The sequence below is a fragment of the Phyllobates terribilis genome, unplaced genomic scaffold, assembly GCF_046119375.1.
Source record: "Phyllobates terribilis strain yellow unplaced genomic scaffold, ASM4611937v1 Scaffold_1__5_contigs__length_1240528914, whole genome shotgun sequence".
Classification (NCBI taxonomy): Eukaryota; Metazoa; Chordata; class Amphibia; order Anura; family Dendrobatidae; genus Phyllobates; species Phyllobates terribilis.
The window spans coordinates 1,169,014,313-1,169,041,602 of NW_027362761.1; the positions used below are offsets into that span (position 1 = coordinate 1,169,014,313).

At 44.4% G+C, this 27,290-nt stretch overlaps 1 protein-coding gene across 4 annotated transcripts in view; it reads right to left on the reverse strand.

Annotated features, from left to right (window-relative positions):
- Positions 1-27,290, reverse strand: part of REEP1 (receptor accessory protein 1) — a 100,343-nt gene that overhangs the window by 18,822 nt on the left and 54,231 nt on the right. The window contains exons 7-9 of one of the 4 annotated variants that reach the window (XM_073649134.1): positions 25,424-25,459; positions 7,954-8,105; positions 6,352-6,408 (exon numbers count right to left, since the gene is read on the reverse strand). The exons of 1 other annotated variant lie outside the window; for it this stretch is intronic. In XM_073649134.1, the coding sequence (XP_073505235.1) occupies positions 6,385-6,408; positions 7,954-8,105; positions 25,424-25,459 (212 nt within the window). In that variant the 3' untranslated portion in view covers positions 6,352-6,384. Of the gene's footprint in view, positions 1-1,697; positions 1,830-6,351; positions 6,409-7,953; positions 8,106-25,423; positions 25,460-27,290 lie in introns of those variants that run through there. 2 more of the 4 variants (XM_073649133.1, XM_073649135.1) reach the window with 2 other exon arrangements.

Here is a 27,290-nt window from a genome sequence, read left to right on the forward strand (position 1 = left end):
AGAAGCTCTTGGTTCTTGTACTTTTACAGATATGCTATCTAAGGGGTAAGGTTTTTCATTGTGGAGAGTGACATGCCAGGCCTGGCACGCCAGTATGAGGAGACTTAAACGCCTTGCAATGCTCCTCTGGGAAATGAAATATACAAATTGTCTCTTCAGAGAGGAAGAGGAGTTGAACTCTAGTGCCACCTATTGGAAGTAGCAATCCTACAAGTCATTATCGACCGTTTAACGAGCCTTGCAATATGACTTAGGATAAAAGCAAAATCATAGGATCTAAGAGAGTGACATGCCAGGTCTGGCATGGTAAGACGTTGGTTTTGGGTGTTATTTAAATTCTAAAAACTTTTTGTAAAGTCAATAAAAGTTTTTTCAAGAGGAGTGATGTCGGACAGCCCGGTTCATTATTTTGTGAAAAACTATGGTTTGTGTATATAGTATTTTCTTTTGCTTTTATTTTAGTATTGTTATCTCTGCCACGATTTTAATTGATTTGCTACTGTCTGATATTTGTGACAAAGACTTTTTTTTAATACTTTTTCTGATTTTTATTCAGTTCCGCGTGGGTGGGATTTGTCTCTGTAGTAATAGGGTGTATAGTCATGTATGAAAGGTCTACAAAGTAAATATTAAAGGGGGTTTTTGCAGTTGAAAAATTATCTCTTATGTGTTAAAAATAGAAATATATACAATTTATGAGTAAGATTAAAATAAGAAGGATATCTCCAGATATCAGTGACGTTCCTGGCAGCTCCACTTTTGACACAGGACACAGTTTATTTCAGGAGCTACATCAGTTCTTCTCTTGTATCACAGCAATCACATAGAAAGAAAAAGCGGTTGGGTGACTGGCTTATTTCAATAGACAGGCCAGCCCCCTTCTCTATCACAGCCAATAAAAAGACAGAGAAAGGGACTGGCTTAGCTATCGAAATGATCCAGTGAGCCAGGCTCCTTCACATACTCTCTCCTATGTTCAACCCAAGTCAAAAGTGGAGCAGCAGAGACATGGGACACTTGGTATCTGGAGATTGGGGCACCATTCTTAACTTACTAATATACATAACTGAAATTATGTATATTTATATTTTAAATATCTATATTTTCAAGTGGACAACACCTTTAAAGGGCTGCAAAGTGGTTAAATGGAATCTGTCCGTAGGACAAACCATCCTAATCCGTCTATATGGGCATAGAAAGTTGAATAAAATGATACCTTGATATCCGCGATCCGATGTTTTATTCCAGAGAAATCCACATTTTTCTTAATATGTAAATGAGCTGTTAAGATCTATGGGCCGGAGATAGATCTCCCTGAGAATCTACCTCCAGAGCTTATTATAAAGAAAGGGCGTGTTATCAGTGTGAGACATGTAATGACTGACAATCTGCTCTCTCCTGATCTACATGTCTCACTGGTAATGCCTGCTTTCGTTTAAAATAAGCTGATTATTATGAAGATCTTTGTCCCTCCCATAGATCTTAACAGCTCATTTACATATTAAGAAAAGATGGATTTCTCTGGAATAAAACATCAGATATCAAGGTATCTTTTTATTCAGCTTCCTATGACCCGCATGCCCATATAGACGGCTTATGAGGGCAGATCCTACTGGCAAATTCCCTTTAAGAAAACAAGTAAATGATTAACCATCTGTCACCTCCTGATACACAGAATTAGCAGGTGTTATACTCACATTAACCAGCAGTGCCATGGTTAATGGAGTCTTACTGCGCCTTTTTTAAGCTTGTTCTGCTCCTGGAGTCTTCGGATCGCTTCACGGCAGCTGCTTTTGGTTGAGCCACCTTCTGTTCGGCCTCCCCTGTGTCTGAAGACATCAACCAAGGAAAAGGGAGGAAGGGAGAGAATGGAGAGGGTGCAGGAGGTGATCTTCATCTCAATTCTTCACCACACAGACACATACATGGAAATGGATGTAATGAGCTCGGATAATCGTAAACTGACACGTACTGGTGGATCACAAAGATTACTGGAGACAACAGTGTCCCTTCTATACAGCTTGGTACAATAAGTCACACCTACTGTCAGTCTCCTACAGCAGAACTAATAGCAATGGTCCTTACTTACTTTCACAGTCAAGATCGTTAAAGGGCCACTTTATGGTGTTCACATTCCCAAATGTTACCTATGGAAAGTGGTTTTCATCATGAGAATCAGAAAATGAGGTAGAATGCTAATTAGAGACTTAGAGATGGATAAAAAAAAAATATATATATTTTACAATTTATTCTTAAGAATACCAATATTACAACTGACGCTTACCCATGCCTTTGTGCTACCTACACCTCTGCTCCATGATATGGGAAATATATGTGAGCAGCCAATAGACAGTGAGAAACATGTCTATGACCTGATGGTTGAAGAGCACAGAATGACATCATGGGCCATGTGTGACCCCCTGGGTCGCTGGTTGTGCACCCATTGCTCTTCACCCTATGGCAGCAGGTGGTGCACCCTCTGCTCTTCATCCTAAGGCAGCAGGTGGTGCACCCTCTGCTCTTCATCCTATGGCAGCAGGTGGTGCACCCTCTGCTCTTCATCCTATGGCAGCAGGTGGTGCACCCTCTGCTCTTCATCCTACGGCAGCAGGTGGTGCACCCTCTGCTCTTCATCCTAAGGCAGCAGGTGGTGCACCCTCTGCTCTTCATCCTATGGCAGCAGGTGGTACACCCTCTGCTCTTCATGCTATGGCAGCAGATGGTGCACCCTCTGCTCTTCATCCTACGGCAGCAGGTGGTGCACCCTCTGCTCTTCATCCTATGGCAGCAGGTGGTGCACCCTCTGCCCTTCATCCTACGGCAGCAGGTGGTGCACCCTTTGCTCTTCATTCTACACCAGCAGGTGGTGCACCTTCTGTTCTTCATCCTACGACAGTAAGTGGTGCACACTCTGCTCTTCATCCTATGGTAGTAAGTGGTGCACTCTCTGCTCTTCATCCTACAGCAGCAGGTGGTGCACCCTCTGCTCTTCATCCTACGGCAGCAGGTGGTGCACCTTCTGCTCTTCATCCTACGGTAGTAGGTGGTGCACACTCTGCTCTTCATCCTACGGTAGTAAGTGGTGCACTCTCTGCTCTTCATCCTACAGCAGCAGGTGGTGCACCCTCTGCTCTTCATCCTACGGCAGCAGGTGGTGCACCCTCTGCTCTTCATCCTACGGCAGCAGGTGGTGCACCCTCTGCTCTTCATCCTATGGCAGCAGGTGGTGCACCCTTTGCTCTTCATTCTACACCAGCAGGTGGTGCACCTTCTGTTCTTCATCCTACGACAGTAGGTGGTGCACACTCTGCTCTTCATCCTACGGTAGTAAGTGGTGCACTCTCTGCTCTTCATCCTACAGCAGCAGGTGGTGCACCCTCTGCTCTTCATCCTACACCAGCAGGTGGTGCACCCTCTGCTCTTCATCCTACACCAGCAGGTGGTGCACCCCCCGCTCTTTATTCTACGGCAGCAGATTTTGCACGCTCTGCTCTTCATCCTACACCAGCAGGAGGTGCACCCTCTGCTCTTCAACCTACACCAGCAGGTGGTGCACCCTCTGCTCTTCATCCTACGGCAGCAGGTGGTGCACGCTCTGCTCTTCATCCTACACCAGCAGGTGGTGCACCCTCTGCTCTTCATCCTACAGCAGCAGGTGGTGCACCCTCTGCCCTTCATCCTGCGGCAGCAGGTGGTGCACCCTCTGCTCTTCATCCTACAGCAGCAGGTGGTGCACCCTCTGCCCTTCATCCTACGGCAGCAGGTGGTGCACCCTCTGCTCTTCATCCTACAGCAGCAGGTGGTGCACCCTCTGCCCTTCATCCTACGGCAGCAGGTGGTGCACCCTCTGCTCTTCATCCTACGGCAGGAAGTGGTGCACTCTCTGCTCTTCATCCTACGGTAATAAGTGGTGCACTCTCTGCTCTTCATCCTACAGCAGCAGGTGGTGCACACTCTGCTCTTCATCCTACGGCAGCAGGTGGTGCACCCTCTGCTCTTCATCCTACGGCAGCAGGTGGTGCACCCTCTGCTCTTCATCCTATGGTAGTAAGTGGTGCACTCTCTGCTCTTCATCCTACAGCAGCAGGTGGTGCACCCTCTGCTCTTCATCCTATGGCAGCAGGTGGTGCACCCTCTGCTCTTCATCCTACGGCAGCAGGTGGTGCACACTCTGCTCTTCATCCTACGGTAGTAAGTGGTGCACTCTCTGCTCTTCATCCTACAGCAGCAGGTGGTGCACCCTCTGCCCTTCATCCTATGGCAGCAGGTGGTGCACCCTCTGCCCTTCATCCTACGACAGTAAGTGGTGCACACTCTGCTCTTCATCCTACGGTAGTAAGTGGTGCACTCTCTGCTCTTCATCCTACAGCAGCAGGTGGTGCACACTCTGCTCTTCATCCTACGGCAGCAGGTGGTGCACACTCTGCTCTTCATCCTACGGCAGCAGGTGGTGCACCTTCTGCTCTTCATCCTACAGCAGCAGGTGGTGCACCCTCTGCCCTTCATCCTACGGCAGCAGGTGGTGCACCCTCTGCTCTTCATCCTATGGCAGCAGGTGGTGCACCCTCTGCTCTTCATCCTATGGCAGCAGGTGGTGCACCCTCTGCCCTTCATCCTACGGCAGCAGGTGGTGCACCCTTTGCTCTTCATCCTACGACAGTAGGTGGTGCACACTCTGCTCTTCATCCTACGGTAGTAAGTGGTGCACTCTATGCTCTTCATCCTACAGCAGCAGGTGGTGCACCCTCTGCTCTTCATCCTACGGCAGCAGGTGGTGCACCCTCTGCTCTTCATCCTACAGCAGCAGGTGGTGCACCCTCTGCTCTTCATCCTATGGCAGCAGGTGGTGCACCCTTTGCTCTTCATTCTACACCAGCAGGTGGTGCACCTTCTGTTCTTCATCCTACGACAGTAGGTGGTGCACACTCTGCTCTTCATCCTACGGTAGTAAGTGGTGCACTCTCTGCTCTTCATCCTACAGCAGCAGGTGGTGCACCCTCTGCTCTTCATCCTATGGCAGCAGGTGGTGCACCCTCTGCTCTTCATCCTACGGCAGCAGGTGGTGCACACTCTGCTCTTCATCCTACGGTAGTAAGTGGTGCACTCTCTGCTCTTCATCCTACGGCAGGAAGTGGTGCACTCTCTGCTCTTCATCCTACGGCAGGAAGTGGTGCACTCTCTGCTCTTCATCCTATGGCAGCAGGTGGTGCACCCTCTGCTCTTCATCCTACGGCAGCAGGTGTGCAAGAACTGATGGGCCTGATGAATGATAAGGATCCCGATCAGATCAGGCACCAGTTTCCCCTAAGCTTTTTACTACCACCCCGGATTGAAGAGAAAATATGGAAACTAGATCTATCTGAAGAGGGCAAAGTATGGCTCACCCACAGTCTTACAAATAAAACACGGCACTAATGTTTTTCCGCTGACGTCTTTGGCCTTGTACACACAGATCTATTCTATTGTACCAGTGTAATCCTATCAGTTCATGATGTACAGAACTTCCAGGTGCCAATAATTCTATAGAAGTGTTAAGAAAGGAATTGGATAGATTTCATCACATGCCATATTATGAAGGGAACAATAGCAAGGCAAAGTGATATATGCGCCCATTATTTGTGCATTGTCGTGTGATAACTTCTTAGTGTAAGACGCATAAGAGAAATTCCACCACGGATTGTGCAAATCTGCAGTGTGAAAGTGGATTTTCTGCAAGATAAAGCATGTTGCGGAGTTTTACAGTTCCAAAAAGGGCTTATTTTTCAGCACAGAGTACATGTGCATTTTTTCTTCTGGTTTCAACTGTATATATAAATGATTGTGTCTTGCAAATGTTACCAGATTAGATATCACAACTAGGTCTATTCTCACTGTAAGGGTGGGCCATAATGGACACTGGTACCTAGTAGACCAATGGAAAAGCTTGCAACAGGACCTTTTCTTTTTCACGTAATTTGCTCCAGAAGTGCATTGATTTATCATGAGAGCTGTCAAGAGTCAAAAGGGGGAAAATACTTCAGGGTTACTGTTCCCTTAATATTATCCATCCTAGAAAAGTCACCCAAGCAGATTGATATGAATATTTTGATGGAAACCAATGACCCCAAGATCTAAAGGGTTGGGTTCAAGGCAGTATGGAAATTGTACTTTTGCAGTAGGAGAACTACAGGTTGGAGGTCACTACTACAGAACATGAGTTGCCAAACTCCCTTTAACGTTTTTGAAGTGAATATCCACTAGTTGACCCATGAATCATGTGAATATATCCTTAGCTCCATGCATAATACCACTACAGTAAAGTAGGACATAACCCCTGCAGGCACCATGCACGGCTCCGTCACTGTACATCACCTAGTCCTTGTGATTATTCTGGAGCTCACGGCATCAGTGGTCTCCACTCTTTATGCCCTGATTAAATTAACAAAAAGCAAATGAAATAACGAACTTTAGGATTGTCGTTCTCTTCACTGAAGGACTAACAAAAAACAGAAAAGTAGAGACGTTCAAGGTTCTCGCCTTGCAATTTGATAACCTAATTCACGTTCACTTAGCTGGTACTTCTAGGAAAAATTCCCCAGGAAGCACCGCTCCCATTGCAGTGAGAGGTCTCCAGTGAGGGTTGGAATGGCAAGGTCAAAGATTTCTAAAAATTCCAACCAAAACTAACTTTTTTTGAGATGTGAAATCGCCCTTATCACTGCCCATCCAACTGAGGCACATGGACAACTGGCCGGTTGAACTGAGCATAATATGGCATCCCCAAGAAAATGTAGCAAAAAAGAAAAATAGGTGGGAGCTGTAAAGCTATGCAGCATGCCTAATTGATATATTACTGGGAAACTCAACCTTTTCCTGGACAGGTCTTTTTACAATAGGAAGCCCTAATAACGCTACGCGAAAGGGTTCAATGACCTAGTGAACGTTCCAAAGAACTAACTCAGATGGAAGGAAGTATATTCTTTATGTAACACAACGTACCCCTCTCTGCTGATAGATCAGGAAGGATCACCTAACTTTTGGCACTTTAGGCTAAGGCTACATGGTGACATGTTGCTGCATGGCATAATATCTCAAAGCCGCGCGACTATATGGCAAGTTATGATCGTGAATGAGGTTCTTGTTGTGAACCAAAAATCAAAAAGCTAGACCAACTATCATTACTTGTGATTTCGGAAATGAGAAATTGAGATCCTATGTTGCATGGCCACTACCCTTACGTCTTAATAAGCCATGGACTTGGTCAGAAGATCTCAGCCAACAAAATCACCATCTCAAGAAGGTGTTGCTTGTTGCATCATCTAGCAACTTTACCTTTAAAATGAAAATGAAGGGCTTTCATACTGTAGTTGCAGCCCTTGTGGCTGCTGTGAGGCTCACGAAGGTCTCATTCCCAAAGTAATGGTTGGTGAGAACCTTCAGTTTGGTCTACACTAATAAAAATATTCTCAAGTCATGAAAATAGGATGGTGGCACCAAGAATTTCTGTTGTTCTTGAGTAGGGGGTGTTGTGATGCCAAGTGGTACTTGAAAGGGTCCTAACTTGTATATTTGCCATCCTCTATGTACACCACTGGCAAAACTGCCTTCAGACTCTTCTTGGTCAAGTAGGTAAAGTGGTGGTGGAGAGCACCTTCCTTTCGTCAAACCAGCAGCAGCTTGAGAAGAGAGGGACTTCGATTGTATTTTTCTTTTTGCCCATGACCAACCTACACACCCAGCGATACTGATCCGTAGAATAAATTCGTCCTATAACTATTTTTTTTATGGAGTGGGCACATTTCCACTGAAATCAGTGAGAGTTATGGAGCCTAATCAGAGTCACATTGCCAGGGGGTTCAGAATCTGGGTTCCCTACCCGTCAGACTCTTGACACATGGCACATCACCACCTTCTAGATGTCTATGGTTGAAATGATAACACAGGAACCCAAAGAGCCTAATCCATGTCCCATACCTCAACAGGTCGGTCCTTCTTCCGAGGTGGTTTGTGTAAAGCGGTCTTCTCCAGTATGACTATTCCACCATCATCATCATCTTCATCTGAAATAGTTTCCTGTGTCTCATAGGATGAGTTACTGGCCGTCTCACACTGATCCAACTCAACAACTATGTCCACATCAAGCTATGCATTAAATAAATACGTATATTGTCAAACATCAATGTGCTACACAACGAGCAGATTATCGGGGATCTAATGTTAGTCAACGCTACTTCAGGTCAACCAGATTCTCGAAGAAAGAAAATTAGTTTGTGCAACAAGAAGGAGCAGTTACTGTAGAAATAATGGGTACAACAAGGGGTAGTAAAAGCTTCTGTCAAAACCAAACATTTTACAAAAACAGAAAGAAGGAGAATAGCTGATTAAATTATTTTTTGTCAAAGAATATGTCGCACTGATCGACATTCGTTAAAAGATAAGTACACCGCCGCGCAGAATTATTTTTACTGTTTATTTGCTTCTTAGTTTGAAAAGTTAGGCAACTTTCTAAATAGTTTTATTAAAAATATTCTACTATTTTGCTGCTGCAGACTGTCTGTACATTAGCTAGTACACTTTAGGTCAGTGCTCCTGCACCTGATGGCTCTCTTCTTTCCCCTCCCTTCTCTCAGTGTTAGACATAGCAGCAGGGAGGAGAAGGAGGTTGTACACAGATTTCCACACCATGGAGAGGGAAGAAAACGTACTGTCTCTGGGATGGCAGAGAAAATAGACTATAGAAAAGGAAAAAAAATCACATGGAGAGAAAATAAGTGCAGGATAGAAGCTGTGCTGATAAATGAAAGCACAGGGGTCATATCCTGCCTGTATTACAGGAAGGGACACTCAAAAGAAAAATCTGAAACTTTGATTAGAAAGTAAACTGCATATCAGGGGGTCTGGAAATTAATGTGGAAACTTTTTTTTTTAACTAAAAAAGGTAAAAATAACAAATGCTAAAAATCATTATTTGCATGTCAAAGGTGTCCATAGCCTTTAAATTCAGAGTCCCAATCGGTCCCATGTGACAACACACAGCCAAAAAATGGTGCGGATTGAACATTTACTTCAGATAGAAATAAGGTGTAATCCACAAGTAGGATCACGTCTGTGTACCATGGATGTGCATAGGTGCAACATTATATTGGATGACAAAAATCGCTTTATTGTGGACTTGGGGCTCTGTGTGCTGCTCTGTCTGTGATGAAAGGTCCTGTACATTGCATATTTAATATTTTAAAAAACTTGTTCGGCCATAAAAAAAACAGGCAGTCACTGGATTCAGCAGTCATGTAGCTTGATGGCGAAGGGACCACGAAGCACGAGAGCCGGACTAGCACATCAGCGCGCAAACAGGAATAACAGACTGATTAGATAGCCATTATGATTGATCTGATTTATGACAGGAACAGGACTAGCTGTTAGTGTGAATCACACAGGTCAGTCATTAAAGGGAATGTATCATCAGAAAAATCACTTTTTTGTATTTTTGATGGTAAATTTATATTTTTAAATTTGATTTTTTTTTTCCAATTTTACATATCACTACCTATATTAAAAAATATAAATATTTACATGTTCAACCATTTATATAAGCCATTATATTAGACTTATACTTCCTGTTCTGTACTGAAGACTTTTCAGCAGTTTCATTATCACCACAGACAGAATTACAATCAGAGGTACTCCTCTACATACCGTAGATCAGTGTTCCCCAACTCCAGTCCTCAAGGCCCACCAACAGGTCATGTTTTCGGGATTTCCTTACTATTACATAGGTGGTGGGATTGTTGACTGTGCAGGTGATGGAATTATCATCTGAGCAATACTAAGGAAATCCTGAAAACATGGCGTTTGGTGGGCCTTGAGGACTGGAGTTGGGGAACCCTGCCGTAGATAACACAGGATTCAACCATGGCAGATCTACCATTGGTGCAGGGAGGTAAGAGGCACAACATCCACCTCTAAAGCAGGTGAAATTGTGCAACATGATGAGCTATTAGACTGCAAAGGGCCCATGTATTGTTCTTGCACACGGACCGACTTCTGTCTGTACCCACCACTGGATCCACCATTCACAATAGCTGATGTCACAGCTCACCTCCTCTTTCTTCTGTAAAATGACTGATAACACCTCTATATACAGTAGATAACAGAGGACCCACCATTCACAATAGGTGATATCACAGCTCACCTCCTCCACCTCCTGTACAATGACTGATAACACCTCTATATACAGTAGATAACAGAGGATCCACCATTCACAATAGGTGATAATAATAATAATCTTTATTTTTATATAGCGCTAACATATTCTGCAGCGCTTTACATACCCGGAGGAAACCCACGCAAACACGGGGAGAACATACAAACTCCTTGCAGATGTTGTCCTTGGTGGGATTTGAACCCAGGACCCCAGCGCTGCAAGGCTGAAATGCTAACCACTGCGCCACCGTGCCGCCCTTAGTGATGTCACAGCTCACCCCCTCCTCCTGTACAATGACTGATAACACCTCTATATACAGTAGATAACACAGGAGACACCATTCACAATGAGTGAAGTCACAGCTCATCTCCTCCCCCTCCTGTACAATGACTGATAACACCTCTATATACAGTAGATAACACAGGATCCACTATTCACAATAGGTGATATCAAAGCTCACCTCCTCCTCCTGTACAATGACTGATAACACTTCTATAAACAGTAGATAACACAGGATCCACTATTCACAATAGGTGATATCACAGCTCACCTCCTCCTCCTGTACAATGACTGATAACACCTCTATATACAGTAGATAGCACAGGCTCCACCATTCACAATAGGTGATATCACAGCTCACCTCCTCCTCCTCCTGTACAATGACTGATAACACCTCTATATACAGTAGATAACACAGGATCCACCATTCACAATAGGTGATATCACAGCTCACCTCCTCCTCCTGTACAATGACTGATAACACCTCTATATACAGTAGATAACATAGGATCCACCATTCACAATAGGGGATGTCACAGCTCACCTCCTCCTCCTCCTGTACAATGACTGATAACACCTCTATATACAGTACATAACACAGGATCCACCATACACAATAGGGGATGTCACAGCTCACCTCCTCCTCCTCCTGTACAATGACTGATAACACCTCTATATACAGTAGATAACACAGGATCCGCCATTCACAATAGGAGATGTCACAGCTCACCTCCTCCTCCTCCTGTACAATGACTGATAACACCTCTATATACAGTACATAACACAGGATCCACCATACACAATAGGGGATGTCACAGCTCACCTCCTCCTCCTCCTGTACAATGACTGATAACACCTCTATATACAGTAGATAACACAGGATCCATCATACACAATGAGTGATGTCACAGCTCACCTCTTCCTCCTGCACACTGAGTGATAACACCTCTATATACAGTAGATAACACAGGATCCATCATACACAATGAGTGATGTCACAGCTCACCTCCTCCCCCTGAAGTTTATACTTGTATACAACAAATAGGGTCTGAGTCTACTGCTAGTAATCTTCATATAAGGAACAGGAAGTAGGAGTCTATTAGGCTAAATGAGTCCAATGTGAAAATTGCAAGATTTTTTTTTTTTTTTTTTAAATATAGATAATGATGATAACGACATGAAAAACAACATCATGAGACATTTAAAAAAATACATTTAATAAAATACATTAATTTATATATCCACCATTTTACAATTTATATAATTAAATAATGGATAATTGCTTTCATATATCTCATTCGTTTTTATGGATATGACAGAGTGGGGTTCGCTGCCTGGGTCCTGTTACAGCAGGGAGCCACTGGACTTAACAACCAACAGAATAATGAGCGCAGCTCTGGAGAATAATACAGGCAGCAGCTCCAGGTTCTGTACAAGACAAGAAATACCATGGGGAGCAATTCATTAAAGCTTTTATGCCAGAATGTCGTCATACAAAGCTTTGAATAGTCGCAAAAGTTTTGTGCAACGTGGAGTGGAGCAAAGTTTTTGCGCCTTTTTGGGTTCTCACAATAGTTTGAAGCCAAAATGGGCAGAGCTGGGGAGGAGCTGGGAAATGCTCCAAAGGTAATGGCATTTTTTACTTCTATTGAGGATCACGCCAGCACCTGTTAATAAATTTGGTGTATCATACTCTGGCGTGCCCTCCGCTAAGACTGGAATGACCCAATGTATTTGAAAATTAAGGGTGCTTTTTAGGGGCTCGTTCCTGATTATGGACCTGTCTAAACAGGCTGCCGATCAGGCGCTGAATGAGCAAAAAGCTTGTTCTTTGGGTGAAATGACTTTGAAACTTGTTCGTCGGGTGAAATGACTTTGAAACTTGTTTGTCGGGTGAAATGATTTTGAAGCTTGTTCGTCGGGTGAAATTATTTTGAAGCTTATTTGTCAGGTCAAATGATTTTTAAGATTGATCGTTGGGTGAAATGACTTTGAAACTTGTTCGTTGGGTGAAATGACTTTGAAACTTGTTCGTCGGGTGAAATGATTTTGAAACTTGTTCATCGGGTGAAATGATTTTGAAGCTTGTTCGTCGGGTGAAATTATTTTGAAGTTTATTCGTCAGGTCAAATGATTTTTAAGATTGATCGTCGGGTGAAATGATTTTGAAGCTTGTTCGTCGGGTGAAATGATTTTGAAGCTTACATCAAAATCATTGTTTTAAGCAGCGCATTATCCTGTGTAAACAGGTGATGCGCTGCAGAGAACAATGCTATTCTATGCGCACAGAACGATCGTATTAATGTCGTTCTGTGCACATGGAAATGTTCTCGGATGGTGTAAACAAGCTGTTAAAGAAACACCGGTTGGCTTAGAGGTACCCGATCGGTGGACGTTTAACGGCCATGGGTCGGACTGTGTAAACGCACCCTTATGTCATTGTATAAACTGTAAAATGGTATCCGAAGTGGACATATCCTTTAAGTGCTGGTCATGGTAGATTCCCTTTAATAAGCAACAAGATGGGTAAAGGTCTTAACACTATCATGCAGATCTGTGACACTTACATAACAGCCCCAGAACATTGGCACATAGGGAAAAAAAGAAAAAGAAAATATTAAGTCCGTCGCCTCCATAAAGTCACATCAACAAAGGAAAGCAAATCACGTTTGCCTTATTTTATGGAAAATGTTTACATGTCAGACAACCCCTTTAAGAGTACGTATAGACGCTGATCTATAGAAAGCGCTGGAACATTAAACAGTTTGTACCTAGTTTTATCGTCATTGCCTATCTATACGATTGCTGGTGGTCCAAAAACTGTGACTGTCATGACCCTATAGCTGAGGCTACACCAGGACTTCTTGTAGGAAGACTTTAGACTTTTGTTGTTTTTGTTGTTTTCGGTAAACCAAACACTATCAAACGATTTGTAGGAAATTTTCAAACAATTTTTAGATTACTTATGGCGGAAAAAAAAAAGTATCGACAGTTCTGCTCCAAAATCTGAACGTAATAATAAAAAAATAAAAGAAATCGCTGGACCGAAGTATGTTGAAATTTTTAGTCTACTCATACTGTATATTTCTTTGGACAGTCTAGGAGGGAATTTATTATAAGAAGAATTTTTTAAGTCATTTTTTTTATTATTTTATGGCTGCAATGACTTTATTTTTCTAAGTGTCGTAGGATGTTTCATACATTTGGCACAGCTTTAGAAATAACACTTCTGTCTTGGGCTTTTTCTCCAATTTTTACTTCATTCTTCCGCAACTTTTTTTCGACTTTTTGAAAACTCTGACATATCTCTTTTCATCGCGTTTTCCCATCCACACTTCACGATTATTTTATTTTTTAAAAATGTGCAACTTTTTAACTGGTGCAAACACCTTGATAAATGGCCTTCCTAGCACACAATGTCTTTTTCCAGCGGTGGACCCAACGACTTTTTCTAGGCACAGCCGATTCAGGAAATCGACGGTGGTCTTTTTCCAGAAGCGGCTTTGCTGGCATGTTCGTCGTTGTTTTTTGCATTGGCTTCATCTTTGGCATCTTTTCTTTCTGCTTTCCATCATAGTGGATGAATGAACATGTTACTTTTTTTTAACTGCTTGATGGTTTCCAAACGCTGAAGCGGTTAAAAGAAGTCACAACAGACCGAACATGTGCACAGCAATGTCTTTTTTGCATTGCTGTGCACTATGTTCATTTTTAGTGGCGCTTTTTCAACGGTTTTTCAGGCAGATTACAAACGTAATCTGCCTGAAAAAGACGTTGTGTGCGCATAGCCTAAGGAGAGCAGAATACATGAAAGCTCTAGAAGACTATAGGGTTGTCTGAAAGGTCGGAGTGCTGCTTCTGAGACCCCCAAGAATTGGAGAGAAGGACCCTCTGAACTCCCTCTGTTCTGGAGAACACTAAATAGGGAAATGGTAGTTCTGCTTTGAAAGTTTTGAAAAGTGTTTAGAAAAAATTGCAAATATTTGTGCACCATATTGGTGTGAACGTGCACCAGCCTCCGAGGAGCGAACTATGCTTTGATAAATTTGTTGCCATTATTGACAATTTTGCCTATTACCTTATATTGATAAATAAACCCAACTTGTCAGATTCCCTTTTTAACTTCCACTTTGTATGAGGTTGACAAAATAAAAAATATTACCCATGAAAAGTCCATTCAATGGACAAAACTTCAATTTTTAGAAGAAGCTATTGTGACTCTTGTCATCCCCATTGATCAGCTGCCGGATGATGTAGCAGTATATGTCAGCTTTTTATATGATCGACAGATGATTCTAAAGTGTCTTTCCATTCTAGGGAACAGTCTTTACGATGCCCGCTATGTTCTGGGCACCCCCTATGCCACAACACAATGTGCGGAGAAGGGTTGTCAATGTTATGTTCTGCTACCAGAGCTAAGGAAAGAGAGGAGATCTGTCCCTACAATAGAACTCAGCTTAATCCCTACGATGTAACAGGGGACCTGATCCTGCGATCAGACCTGCTAAAGTCCTAAGCTAGTCTGTACGGAGACCTATAGATGTGGGGAAGGAATCCCTACAAGTACTAAGGACTGGGAGGAAAATGGGACACCTCCTAACAGAAATAGTAGCAGACAGACGAACAAACAAAATATATAGAACATAGAGGTCCGTAGACCAAGCAAACTAACAGAGTTAGATACAGAGCACAGGCTAGCTAGAAAGTAGTTATACAATGAAGTCCAGCAAAGCCAGAAGGGCGGAGCAGGATTAAATAGGCCAACAAGGTCATGTGACCAGCAAAGGAAAAAACCTAAGAGCAAGGTTCTAACAGTACCCCCCCTTCTAAGAGGATCCTCCGGATCCCCTAGGACCAGGCTTATCAGGAAATCTCCTGTGAAACGCTCTGATAAGTCTGGACGCGGAAACATCATCCGACCTCACCCAAGAGTTATCCTCGGGTCCGAAACCTTTCCAGGCCACAAGATACTGCAAACTACCTCTATACCGTCTAGAGTTAAGGATGCGAGAAATTTCATATTCCCTGTCCTCCACCACCGGAGGAACAGAGGCAGAGGCGTCACAATCCGATACAACCGCTTTTTTCAACAGAGAGACATGAAACACCGGATTAATTCTCCAGGAGGTAGGAACCTCCAACCTAACAGCAGATTGGTTAACAACCTGAAGCACCTTAAAGGGCCCTACAAACTTGGGACCCAATTTCTTAGAAGGAATCCTCAACCGCAGATTCCTAGAGGACAACCAAACCATGTCACCAACAGCGAACAAAACCTCCTGTCGTTTCCTATCAAAGTAGTCTTTAGATTTTCTGTTGGCCTCCTGAAGATTACCACGCACATCCGTCCAAACTCTCTCCAAATCACCGGAAAAATTCTCCTCCTCAGGCACGGCAGATCCCAACTTGGAGAACGACCCAAACGACGGATGTCTCCCAGAACAACAAAAAAAAGGCGAACAACCAGCAGAAGAAGATGTATGGTTGTTAAGAGCAAATTCAGCAAGTGGCAGAAACTCAGACCACCCCTCTTGATTGTCTGCCACAAAACAACGCAAGAACTGCTCAACATCCTGGTTTTTCCTTTCTGTCTGGCCATTAGATTCAGGATGATATCCGGATGAGAACGACAAATGAACTCCCAACCTGTCACAAAAGGCACGCCAAAAACGAGCCACGAACTGAGGACCCCTATCAGAAACAATGTCAGTAGGAACGCCATGAAGTCTGACAATTTCCTTGACAAAGGCCTTAGCGAGAGTTTTAGCGCAGGGCAGTTTGACGAAGGGAACCAAGTGACACATCTTGCTAAAACGGTCCACGACCACCCAGATAACAGTAAAACCCTCAGAGGGGGGAAGGTCAGTTATAAAGTCCATAGCCAAATGTGTCCAAGGAGCACTGGGAACCTCCAAAGGACAAAGCAGTGCCCACCTAGCCTGACGGGCATTCAGGCGCTTGGCAGCATCAAGATATATCAGATTTTTATGATCCGTAAGAACCTGAACGGGAAATTCCGCACCTTCCAAGAAGTGGCGCCAGTGTTCAAATGCGAGTTTAACAGCCAATAATTCCCGATTACCAATATCGTAATTCAGTTCAGTCTCCGAAAATTTTTTTGAAAAAAAGGCACAGGGATGTAATCCATCCCCGTTATCCTGAGACAATACTGCGCCAACCCCCACAGAGGAAGCATCAACCTCAACCAAAAACGGCTTAGTCACATCAGGCTGCATAAGGATGGGAGCAGAGGTGAACCTCTCCTTGAGATACACAAAAGCTTCAATGGCCTCAGAAGACCACTGAACCGCATCAGCACCTTTCCTGGTGAGATCGGTCAGAGGTTTGGCAATACTAGAAAAAATTTTTATGAATTTTTTGTAATAATTGGCGAAACCCAAAAACCTCTGTATCGATTTCAAACCAATAGGCCTAGGCCATTCCTGCACCGCTTGAACTTTAACTGGGTCCATCTCAAAACCTTCACTGGAGATAATGTAGCCCAAAAAACTAATTCTCTGTACAGCGAACTCACATTTCTCCAGCTTAGCAAAAAGCGAATTGTCCATTAATAACTGTAAAACCTCACGTACGCTCCGCCAATGAGACTCCATATCCGGCGAATAAATCAAAATGTCATCCAAATACACAACCACATTTTTGCCGATCAAAGGTCTAAGGATGTCATTAATAAGATTCTGAAAAAATGCAGGAGCATTAGTAAGACCAAAAGGCATAACCAGATTCTCAAAATGACCCACAGGAGTGTTAAAAGCAGTCTTCCATTCGTCACCCTCCTTCATGCGCAACAGATTGTATGCCCCCTTAAGGTCAATTTTAGAGAACCACTTGGCCCCCATTAACTGGTTAAACAGATCAGGAATCAATAGCAGTGGGTAAGGATTGCGTACAGTAATTTTGTTAATCTCACGAAAATCCAGACAAGGACGTAAACCGCCGTCCTTTTTTTTTTACAAAAAAAAATCCAACCGCCACAGGAGACTTAGAGGGCCTAATGTGACCGGCGGCCAAACTTGTCTGTATGTATTCCTCCAAAGCCTTCCTCTCAGGAATAGTAAGGTTAAATAAACGACTTTTAGGAAGAGTCGCTCCAGGGACAAATTCAATAGAACAATCATAGTCTCTATGGGGAGGCAAAACCTGCGATTCCTTCTCAGAAAAAACTCTCCAAAAATCCTGAATAGGAACAGGCAATTCTCCCCTATCCAAAGCTGCAACACGCCCGTTACAACACTTGTCATAACATTTATGGCTCCAGGATTTAATTTCACTGGTAGACCAATCCAGTACAGGATTGTGAAATTTTAACCAGGGCAATCCCAATATTACTGGAGAAGGCAAGTTATTCAACACTACCAAATCCAATTTCTCATGGTGAACACCATTAATAGTGAGAGGAAATTCACAGACCTTGAGAGTAATATTCTTCAAAGGGGAACCATCCACAGAAACCACAGCAATGGGGGATGATAAAGGTTCGGGTTTTAAATTGAGTCTTTCCAAGAATCCCCCATCAATTACATTCAGTGTAGACCCACAATCAACAAACACCCGAAATTCCATTAATTTTTCCTGAGCAATCGTGGAAGCAGCTAAAAATACACCCTTGGAATTTAAACAGGCAATACGGGCATGACTGACCATTTTTTTTTCTTTCTTCATACGAAGCTCACAGCCTTTAATCAAATGACCAGATTTTTCGCAATAGAAACACAAGCCTTCAGAAAATCTACGGTCTTTTTCTTGAGAGCGAGGTGCCACCGATCCAATCTCCATCGGTTCACCACTGTTAGTACACACATTCTCATAACCAGAAACTGACATAGCAGAGGATTTGCTCTCATTAACCCTTGCACGCAGTCTCCTATCCACCCGTATAGCTAATTGCATAGCCTGTTGCAAATCTTCAGGTGTAGGATAAGCAATTAGCAGGTCTTTAACCCTTTCATTGAGCCCAGCAAGAAACAGACTTTTCAGAGCAGAATCGTTCCACCCTGTTTGAGTAGACCAACGACGGAAATGAGTACAATATTTTTCCACACTACCTGATCCCTGTCTCAAACGTCTTAACTCAGTCTCAGCTGATGAGACACGGTCAGGATCATCATATAATAGTCCCAAAGCAGAAAAAAAACTATCCACTGATCTGAAGCATGTATCACTAGGTTGCAAAGAAAAGGCCCACTCCTGAGGCTCTTTGCGCAAAAGTGACATTATGAACCCTATGCACTGGGATTCATCCCCAGAGGACTTGGGTCTCAAACGAAAATACAATAAGCAAGCATTTTTAAATGAAAAAAATTCTCGGTGTTCACCAAAAAATAAATCCGGCAAACATACCTTAGGCTCCAAGAAATGTGCTCCAGGACAGTTACTCACGTGCTGACGGAGCTCGGCCACCTCCAGAGAGAGTCCCTGCAGGTGTTTAGCCAAATCCTGAACCGACACCATGATGGAACAGAAAAATCTTTCCTTAGAGAATTTGCAGGCTGGACTTACTGTTATGTTCTGCTACCAGAGCTAAGGAAAGAGAGGAGATCTGTCCCTACGATAGAACTCAGCTTAATCCCTACGATGTAACAGGGGACCTGATCCTGCGATCAGACCTGCTAAAGTCCTAAACTAGTCTGTACGGAGACCTATAGATGTGGGGAAAGAATCCCTACAAGTACTAAGGACTGGGAGGAAAATGGGACACCTCCTAACAGAAATAGTAGCAGACAGACGAACAAACAAAATATATAGAACATAGAGGTCCGTAGACCAAGCAAACTAACAGAGTTAGATACAGAGCACAGGCTAGCTAGAAAGTAGTTATACAATGAAGTCCAGCAAAGCCAGAAGGGCGGAGCAGGATTAAATAGGCCAACAAGGTCATGTGACCAGCAAAGGAAAAAACCTAAGAGCAAGGTTCTAACAGTCAACCCCTTCAATCGCTTTATGAAACAAAGACGGTAAAGTCAGTCACTGGCGGCTGCCATCACATCCCGATCTTACCTCCATAAACCACCACTCTGTGTTTTTCATTGGTGCAGACAGCAGATTGTCCCAGCAGCAGGATAACGATCTCTATTATATTCATGTCCATAAACGATGAATTGCCCAGCATTAGTAATGCCCCATTTACTGGCACTCAGAAAACTAAAAGCTTTAACAAAATCTGCTGATGTGGACTGATACTGTTATTAAAGGATTTATCCAAGACTATTTTATTTTTTTACTATGGGTCTTAACTAACAGGTGGGTAGAGGCTAACTACCTGCCTGTACCCAGCACCAGCTCAGAGCGGTCACTGACAGCTCCTGCCAGCGATTCAGCAAGAGCAGCTATTCTTCCGGGCTGCTCTGTCGACAGCGAGCTGCTCTGTGATCAGAAAATTGCGGCATCTGGTCACCCGAACTCCTGCACTGGTTAGAACTGCTTCACCGTCCTACTAAACAGTGCAGGTTTTCTTTGCTCTGGCATTTCTAAGGTTAATCAGTTCTGTTGATCTCCTGGAGCTCTCCATCCTGAATTGTCTCAGCTGTTCTGTGTTGGACACTCCCCTCTGGTATATATGCTTGCCACTGGCATTTTGGAATTGCCAGTGATAGTTAATCTTGCCTGGTTTGGAGCTGGAGGAGGCGTTTGGTGTTTGGAGTTGGCGTTTGGAAACTAGTTCTGGAGATTTCTGAGTGGAGTTTGTTTGCGTGTTCATCCTCATCTTCTCCTATTTGGTTTCACCTACCTTACCCTCCCCTGTGTTTCACACTGTTATTTGGTGAATGTATTTTGTATGATTATACTTCTTATTTATCACTGTCTGTCTTCCCTTGTCTGTCTGGTTAGTGTAATCCTATACACTTCGGCGTCACATCTTCCTGGGTGGGAGAGGGAACAGATAAGGGTAAGACAGTAGCATAGCAAGGCACGTGACCCGGGCATCTCCACTATCTGGGGTAATCCAGGGACAGGGATAGACTAGGGTGCCCCCTAGCTTTAGGAATAGGAAAGAAGCCCCTTGCCCCGGGATATCCTGCATCAGTACAGTGACAGCCGGCGTCATGCTGATTGTTAGCCGGCTCTCTGCAGTTAGGCCGTGGGGAGCTGACTGTCAATCAGCATGACGTTGGCAGTCACGACGTATCAACCGAGCAGAGCAGAAGAGAAGAGAAGCCACTGCTCCATTGACGTGAAAGAGATAGGTGCTGGGCACAACAGGTAGGTAGCAACTACCTGCCTATTAGTTCTTAGGCACATAGTAAAAAGATGATATAGTTCTGGAAAGCCCCGTTAAGGCCAGTGCTGGACAATGACATGAGTGATGGGACCATACCTCCAAACCCATCAAGTAGCCCTAACTAGTCATTTATTGAGCAGCGAGAGTGTAGCGAGTCAAATGTGTGTGATTTATGTTGCAGTTGCATTGTGTGGCTTCTGCATGTTTATTGGGCAAGTGCTGAGCGATTTAAAGGGAATGTGTCATCAGAAAATTACCTTTTTCTTGTTAAAACTATAATTTTTTTTTACTTTTCTTAATGTATTTTTTCCCATATCACAATCTGTATTAAAAATAAAAATGAGAAATCTTGCAGTTTTCCACACTTGGGCTTTTGTTTTTAGACTCTATTTCCTGTTATTTAAAGAAGTTGTGCACTACTTTAGACTACTCCCCCAATGTATCCCCCCGGGGCCCCTAAGGATTTTTGTAAATACCTTGTGTTGCTGATAATGCCTGTGAGTGGCGCTATCGGTGGCCGCTCACAGGCATCACGTGACCCCGCACTGACATCACGACAAGTGAGGCGTGACTCAGCGCTGGCGTCCCCGAGGTGGCTGCTGGGTTGTGGGCGGGGTTACCCCACGCGTCACACCCAGCATCCACCGTGCGCTTTCCCAATGAATGGGGAGAGGCAGGGTGCGCGGTGGATGCCGGGTGTGACGTGGGGAGGTAATCCCACCCACAGCCTGGCATCCACCTGGAACCAGGAAGAAAAAGACCCCCGGCTGCAGCCAGCACTTGTCGTGACATCAACGGATGTCAGAGCCGGCAGCAGCTGGGGGTCACGTGATGCCTGTGAGCGGCCAGTGATAGCGTCGCTCACAGGCATTATCTGCAACAGAAGGTATTTACAAAAAGTCTTAAGGGCCCTGGGGGGATACATTGGGGGGGGGGGGGGGGGGGGAGGCTAAAGTAGTGGAAAAACCCTTTAAGGAAATGCACCTGCACATTATCAGCAATAGACTGATGACTCTGACCCTATCTTTTGAGTTGAAGTATCTAAAGAGCGTGTGCAAACGTCATTGAGAAGAAAGTGGGAGGAGGTGAGCTTTGACATCGCCTATTATGATTGGAGGATTTTGTAGTCATCAGTTGTTATCTGTCATTGTAATCCTGCCTCTGCTGATAAGGAGACTGCTGAAAACTCTTCCTGAAAGAACAGAAAGTCTAAAATAGCCTCTAGGGCCAGTGAGAAACTTGCAAGATCACTATTTTTTTTTTATAAAAATTGTGATATTAAAAAAATAAAATGTATTATTTTTTTAAATATATGTAGCACAAAAACATTATATAAATTATAGGTAATTTTCTGATGATACATTCCCTTTAAAGGCGTGCGTCCACAAAAATTGCAAGATGAAAGGAGCAATATTCCATAAATTTGGAGTATCCCTTTAAGAAATTAGCAGATTCTCAGGATATATCGACTAGGTAATGGCCGTGTAGATGACTTTCATCAGGACATCATGAGCTGGACCACAGCCCACTGACTACTTTATGGTATTGGCTGACTCAGGACTCAACCCTTTTAATGAGATTTGCTTTAAGTTTGATGACTTGACTGATTCTTATAGAAAATCTTGCAGATTTTCATTATAAATTATGATGGACAATTACAAGTGAGTTTTTTTTCACTTATTAGAAAATACAATTTGGAAAAAGAGTGGAAAACCTGATGAAGGACAGTGTGAGATAGAAGTGGGCGATAAGGAGAAAACTGGAAGCATTAGATTACAAAAACAGGATTTTTTTTTAAATGTTTTAGAAACAGCGCCACTCGGGTCTAAAGGCCACGTTTGGTAGTGCAGTATTAATCTGAATAATCCTGAATAATCCTGAGCTGCACTACCAGACACAGCCCATAGAGAAGAGAGGCAATTTGTAATTGTTTTAAGGCTATGTTCACACATGTTGGGTTTTTCAGCATTTTTTGCTGCAGATTTTTATGTAAATTTTCCGCTGCGTTTTGCAGTTTTTTACAGAACTTTATGTACATGCATACATAGAGGCAGAGGGACAGTGATAAAAACGCTGAAAAAACACATAAAAAAATAATTAAAAAAACACAGCAAAACCTGTGTTTCTGACGCAGCTGATTTCCTGACAGAGATTAGGTTTTGCTGCAGATTTGTGACGCTGAAAAACCCAACATGTGTGAACATAGCCTAAGTGCAGAATGTTGTTTGAAGCAGATCAGTTGAGTTCCGGTTTTGGATGAAGCAACAGAGATCCCAGAATTACAGACTGCGGTAAAGAAGATGCTGCTGTCCTCTAATAACATTACATAGCTTTATATATTCCCATGTACTATAGGGTTAACTAAAGACCCAATGCGCAAAAGTCACAGCAATCTCATCCACATCACACAGCAAACCCACATGCAAGAGGGGGCACAGGACGTCTCTATTTTACCGCTGTAGTGCTGGGACAGAGATAGGCCGTGTTCACACTAATGTTTGTCCTTATGCCATTTTTATGCTTTAGAAATGACTTTTTTATTCCAACTCAAGACAACATAAATAATTAATTTGATGTCCCAGAACAAGTGATGCTAACTCCAGTCACTCTCCATCACAGTCTGTGAAAACCAGTCAGTGCTAGTAGGACTATTACATTGCAGGGGCCGTGGGTTCGAATCCCACTAAGGACACCAGGGGGAATGGATTCTATATATTCTAATCAGCTAAAAGTAGTTTCTGGACACACAATAAAATGAACAATCTGGCTGTCCCTGTAATGAGTCCTGAAATCCCCGTTACCTTTATTTTTTACATTTTTTAGCTCCTCTTCAGCCCCTTGCAGCCATCCTCCTTCATTTCAGCCCTTTCTTTGTGCCTTTAGACCACATTTCCCAAGAGCGTGATGTATATGTTCCACAGCTCTCACACTCCCACCCTCACTTCACCTACAAAGTACCATCCTGAGACTCCTATATAGTCTCAAGATGGATAAATTTCTGCCCAAACAGTTTTTCCTTCCTAACATTCCTCCCACTTCTATCCTGACACTCTCCTGCACTGAGTAATGTTACAGCTGCTGATACTGGCACCACACAGGCTTGGACTGGCCCACAGGAGAACAGGAGAATCCTCCTGTGGGCCCCTGTGCAAGAGTGGGCCACCACCCTCTTATATGAGCAGTACTAGGCACAATATGCATGAATCACTATGTACAGACAAAAGCAGCATCTTATTCATGTAACAATCTACCCAATTCATTGTTATATAAATTTGTTATTGAGGATAATGTGACATTTGCATGTAGCTTAAAAGTGGGGCCCTGGGGTTGGTTACTGGTGGCCCTTGGCACCCCAGTCCGACACTGCTCGCACCACACAGGTTCGGTGTACTGTAGGGGGGAGTAATGAGTCACATAATGCTGGGGTCCTGGTTTCAAATCCCACCAAGGACAACATCTGCAAGGAGTTTGTATGTTCTCCCCGTGTTTGTGTGGGTTTCCTCCGGGTTCACCGGTTTCCTCCCACACTACAAAGACAAATATTGATAGTGAATTTAGATTGTGAGCCCCAATGGGGACAGTGCCCATAATGTCTGTAAAGCGCTGTGGAATTAACGGCGCTATATAAGTGAGTAAAATAAAAAAATAAATATAATGTAGTCATGTGTTATAGTGTAATATAGCACTGTGGGACACTCGGTCGGCTCCATTCCCTCTAACTGAAGTCACATGCTGATAAGATTTTTTGGTCAGGGTGGAGCCTGCAGTGCTCTCCCTCTCCCAGTACACATCCCCAGTCACTCTAATCTTGAGGATCACTGGCCACGCCCTCCCTGACATCACACTGCAGAGCTGCTGGCTGAACCCCGCCCCCAATTACATCATCACCCAGAGCACACTGCAGAGCTGCTGGCTGAGGAAGTCAGGAGCTGGAGCTCAAATCACCACATGTGACAGCTCCGGAACAGAGCAGAATTTGAACAACAAGTAAATTATGAAGTTTCTTTTTTTCTGCTAGTTTTTACAATGCTTTAATAATCTGTGTGCTTGGAAATGCCCCTTTAATTAGCTTTTTAAGAATTTGGCCCTATTGTTTGCACTCAGCCAGGAACAGGGACAGAAGGAGTGTAGCCAGGAGCTTGTTCCCTGGCTGCTGGATGTCAAGGGAGATGGCAACAAGCCACCTTTCCTTAGATGCAGGACCATAGCAGCAAACTGAACCTTTGCCCTGGGTGAAATAAAGGCTTGGGAGTGATGTGAGTGATGCCAATTTCTGTACATTGCAGTGGAATATATTGACGCTATATATGCACTAGGAAATAAATAAATCAATATATAATAAGTGGAGAACATGATGCTGTGTACTAGATATACTGTGCAAAGAGTTTTGGAAGGGAGGAAATGGCCACCAGAACTCGATGGAATAAAGGCCTGTGCAAAAATACAAAAGCAGATCCACAAACATTAAAGATTTTGTGTAAGATAATTTAATGTATTAGTTCTCTAGTTAATTTGCATAAGTAAAAAAATTAAAAAAGAAAAAAAACATACAGCAGACAGACACCAGTGTGAACTCTGCCTTTAATAGTACAGTCTGGTGGAGGATGGGGACAATAGTGTAGTTATCAGGCACACAAACACCCAGGTTATTAGAAGGTTGTCAATTTATTATTATCGGTCCAGAGAAGCCACATCCAGGAGATACCAGGGGGATAACTCACCTTGTACGAATTTTCCAGTAGAACAACACGCACACACTGTAAAAAGGGCCATAATGTAAAAGGTTGTCATACTGGGTAGCAGGTATCTTTTGAGCTGATGCATTTCTAAAAGCCTTCCAAAGGTTAGTGATCAGACAGTCTGTGATATAGGCTGCCCCCGGCCATGCGTATATTATACGACTTAACAGGTAAAGTGTCTGTGAGCAAGTTCTGCCATGGGACAGGGGCATGAGGGGTAAATGATGGTTGCTGAGGTCTTGGTGCTGCGATCTGAAGAGTGTTGGGTACGGAGGCTTGTAGAGTTTTGAGCGCTGAGGTCTGAAAAGTGTCAGGTTCTGGGGTCTGAAGAGTGTTGGGTGCTGGGGTCTGAAGCGTGTCCGGTGCTGGGGTATGGAGATTGTTTTGTGCTGGTATCGGACGTGTTGACTGATGGGGTCTGAAGAGAGTCGGGTGCTGGGGTCTGAAGAGAGTTGGGTGCTGGGGTCTGAAGAGAGTCGGGTGCTGGGGTCTGAAGAGTGTCGGGTGCTGGGGTCTGAAGAGTGTCGGGTGCTGGGGTCTGAAGAGTGTCGGGTGCTGAGATTTGAAGAGTGTCGGGTGCTGGGGTCTGAAGAGAGTCGGGTGCTGGGGTCTGAAGAGTGTCGGGTGCTGGGGTCTGAAGAGTGTCGGGTGCTGGGGTCTGAAGAGTGTCGGGTGCTGGGGTCTGAAGAGTGTCGGGTGCTGGGGTCTGAAGAGTGTCGGGTGCTGGGGTCTGAAGAGTGTCGGGTGCTGGGGTCTGAAGAGTGTCGGGTGCTGAGATTTGAAGAGTGTCGGGTGCTGGGGTCTGAAGAGAGTCGGGTGCTGGGGTCTGAAGAGTGTCGGGTGCAGGGGTCTGAAGAGTGTCGGGTGCTGAGGCCTGAAGAGTGTCGGGTGCTGAGGTCTGAAGAGCGTCGGGTGCTGAGGTCTGAAGAGCGTCGGGTGCTGAGGTCTGAAGAGTGTCGGGTGCTGAGGCCTGAAGAGTGTCCGGTGCTGAGGTCTGAAGAGTGTCGGGTGCTGAGGTCTGAAGAGCGTCGGGTGCTGAGGTCTGAAGAGCGTCGGGTGCTGAGGTCTGAAGAGTGTCGGGTGCTGAGGCCTGAAGAGTGTCGTGTGCTGAGGTCTGAAGAGCGTCGGGTGCTGAGGTCTGAAGAGCGTCGGGTGCTGAGGTCTGAAGAGTGTCGGGTGCTGAGGTCTGAAGAGTGTCGGGTGCTGAGGTCTGAAGAGTGTCGGGTGCTGAGGCCTGAAGAGTGTCGTGTGCTGAGGTCTGAAGAGTGTCGGGTGCTGAGGTCTGAAGAGCGTCGGGTGCTGAGGTCTGAAGAGTGTCGGGTGCTGAGGTCTGAAGGGTGTCGGGTGCTGGGGTGTGGAGATTGTTTTGTGCTGGGATCGGAAGAGTGTTGAGTGATGGGGTCTGAAGAGTGTCGGGTGCTGGGGTCTGAAGAGACTCGGGTGCTGAGGTTTGAAGTGTGTCGGGTGCTGAGGTTTGAAGAGTGTCGGGTGCTGAGGTTTGAAGAGTGTCGGGTGCTGGGGTCTGAAGAGACTTGGGTGCTGAGGTTTGAAGAGTGTCGGGTGCTGAGGTTTGAAGAGTGTCGGGTGCTGAGGTTTGAAGAGTGTCGGGTGCTGAGGTTTGAAGAGTGTCGGGTGCTGAGGTTTGAAGAGTGTCGGGTGCTGGGGTCTGAAGAGACTCGGGTGCTGAGGTTTGAAGAGTGTCGGGTGCTGAGGTTTGAAGAGTGTCGGGTGCTGAGGTTTGAAGAGTGTCGGGTGCTGGGGTATGGAGAGACTCGGGTGCTGAGGTTTGAAGAGTGTCGGGTGCTGAGGTTTGAAGAGTGTCGGGTGCTGAGGTTTGAAGAGTGTCGGG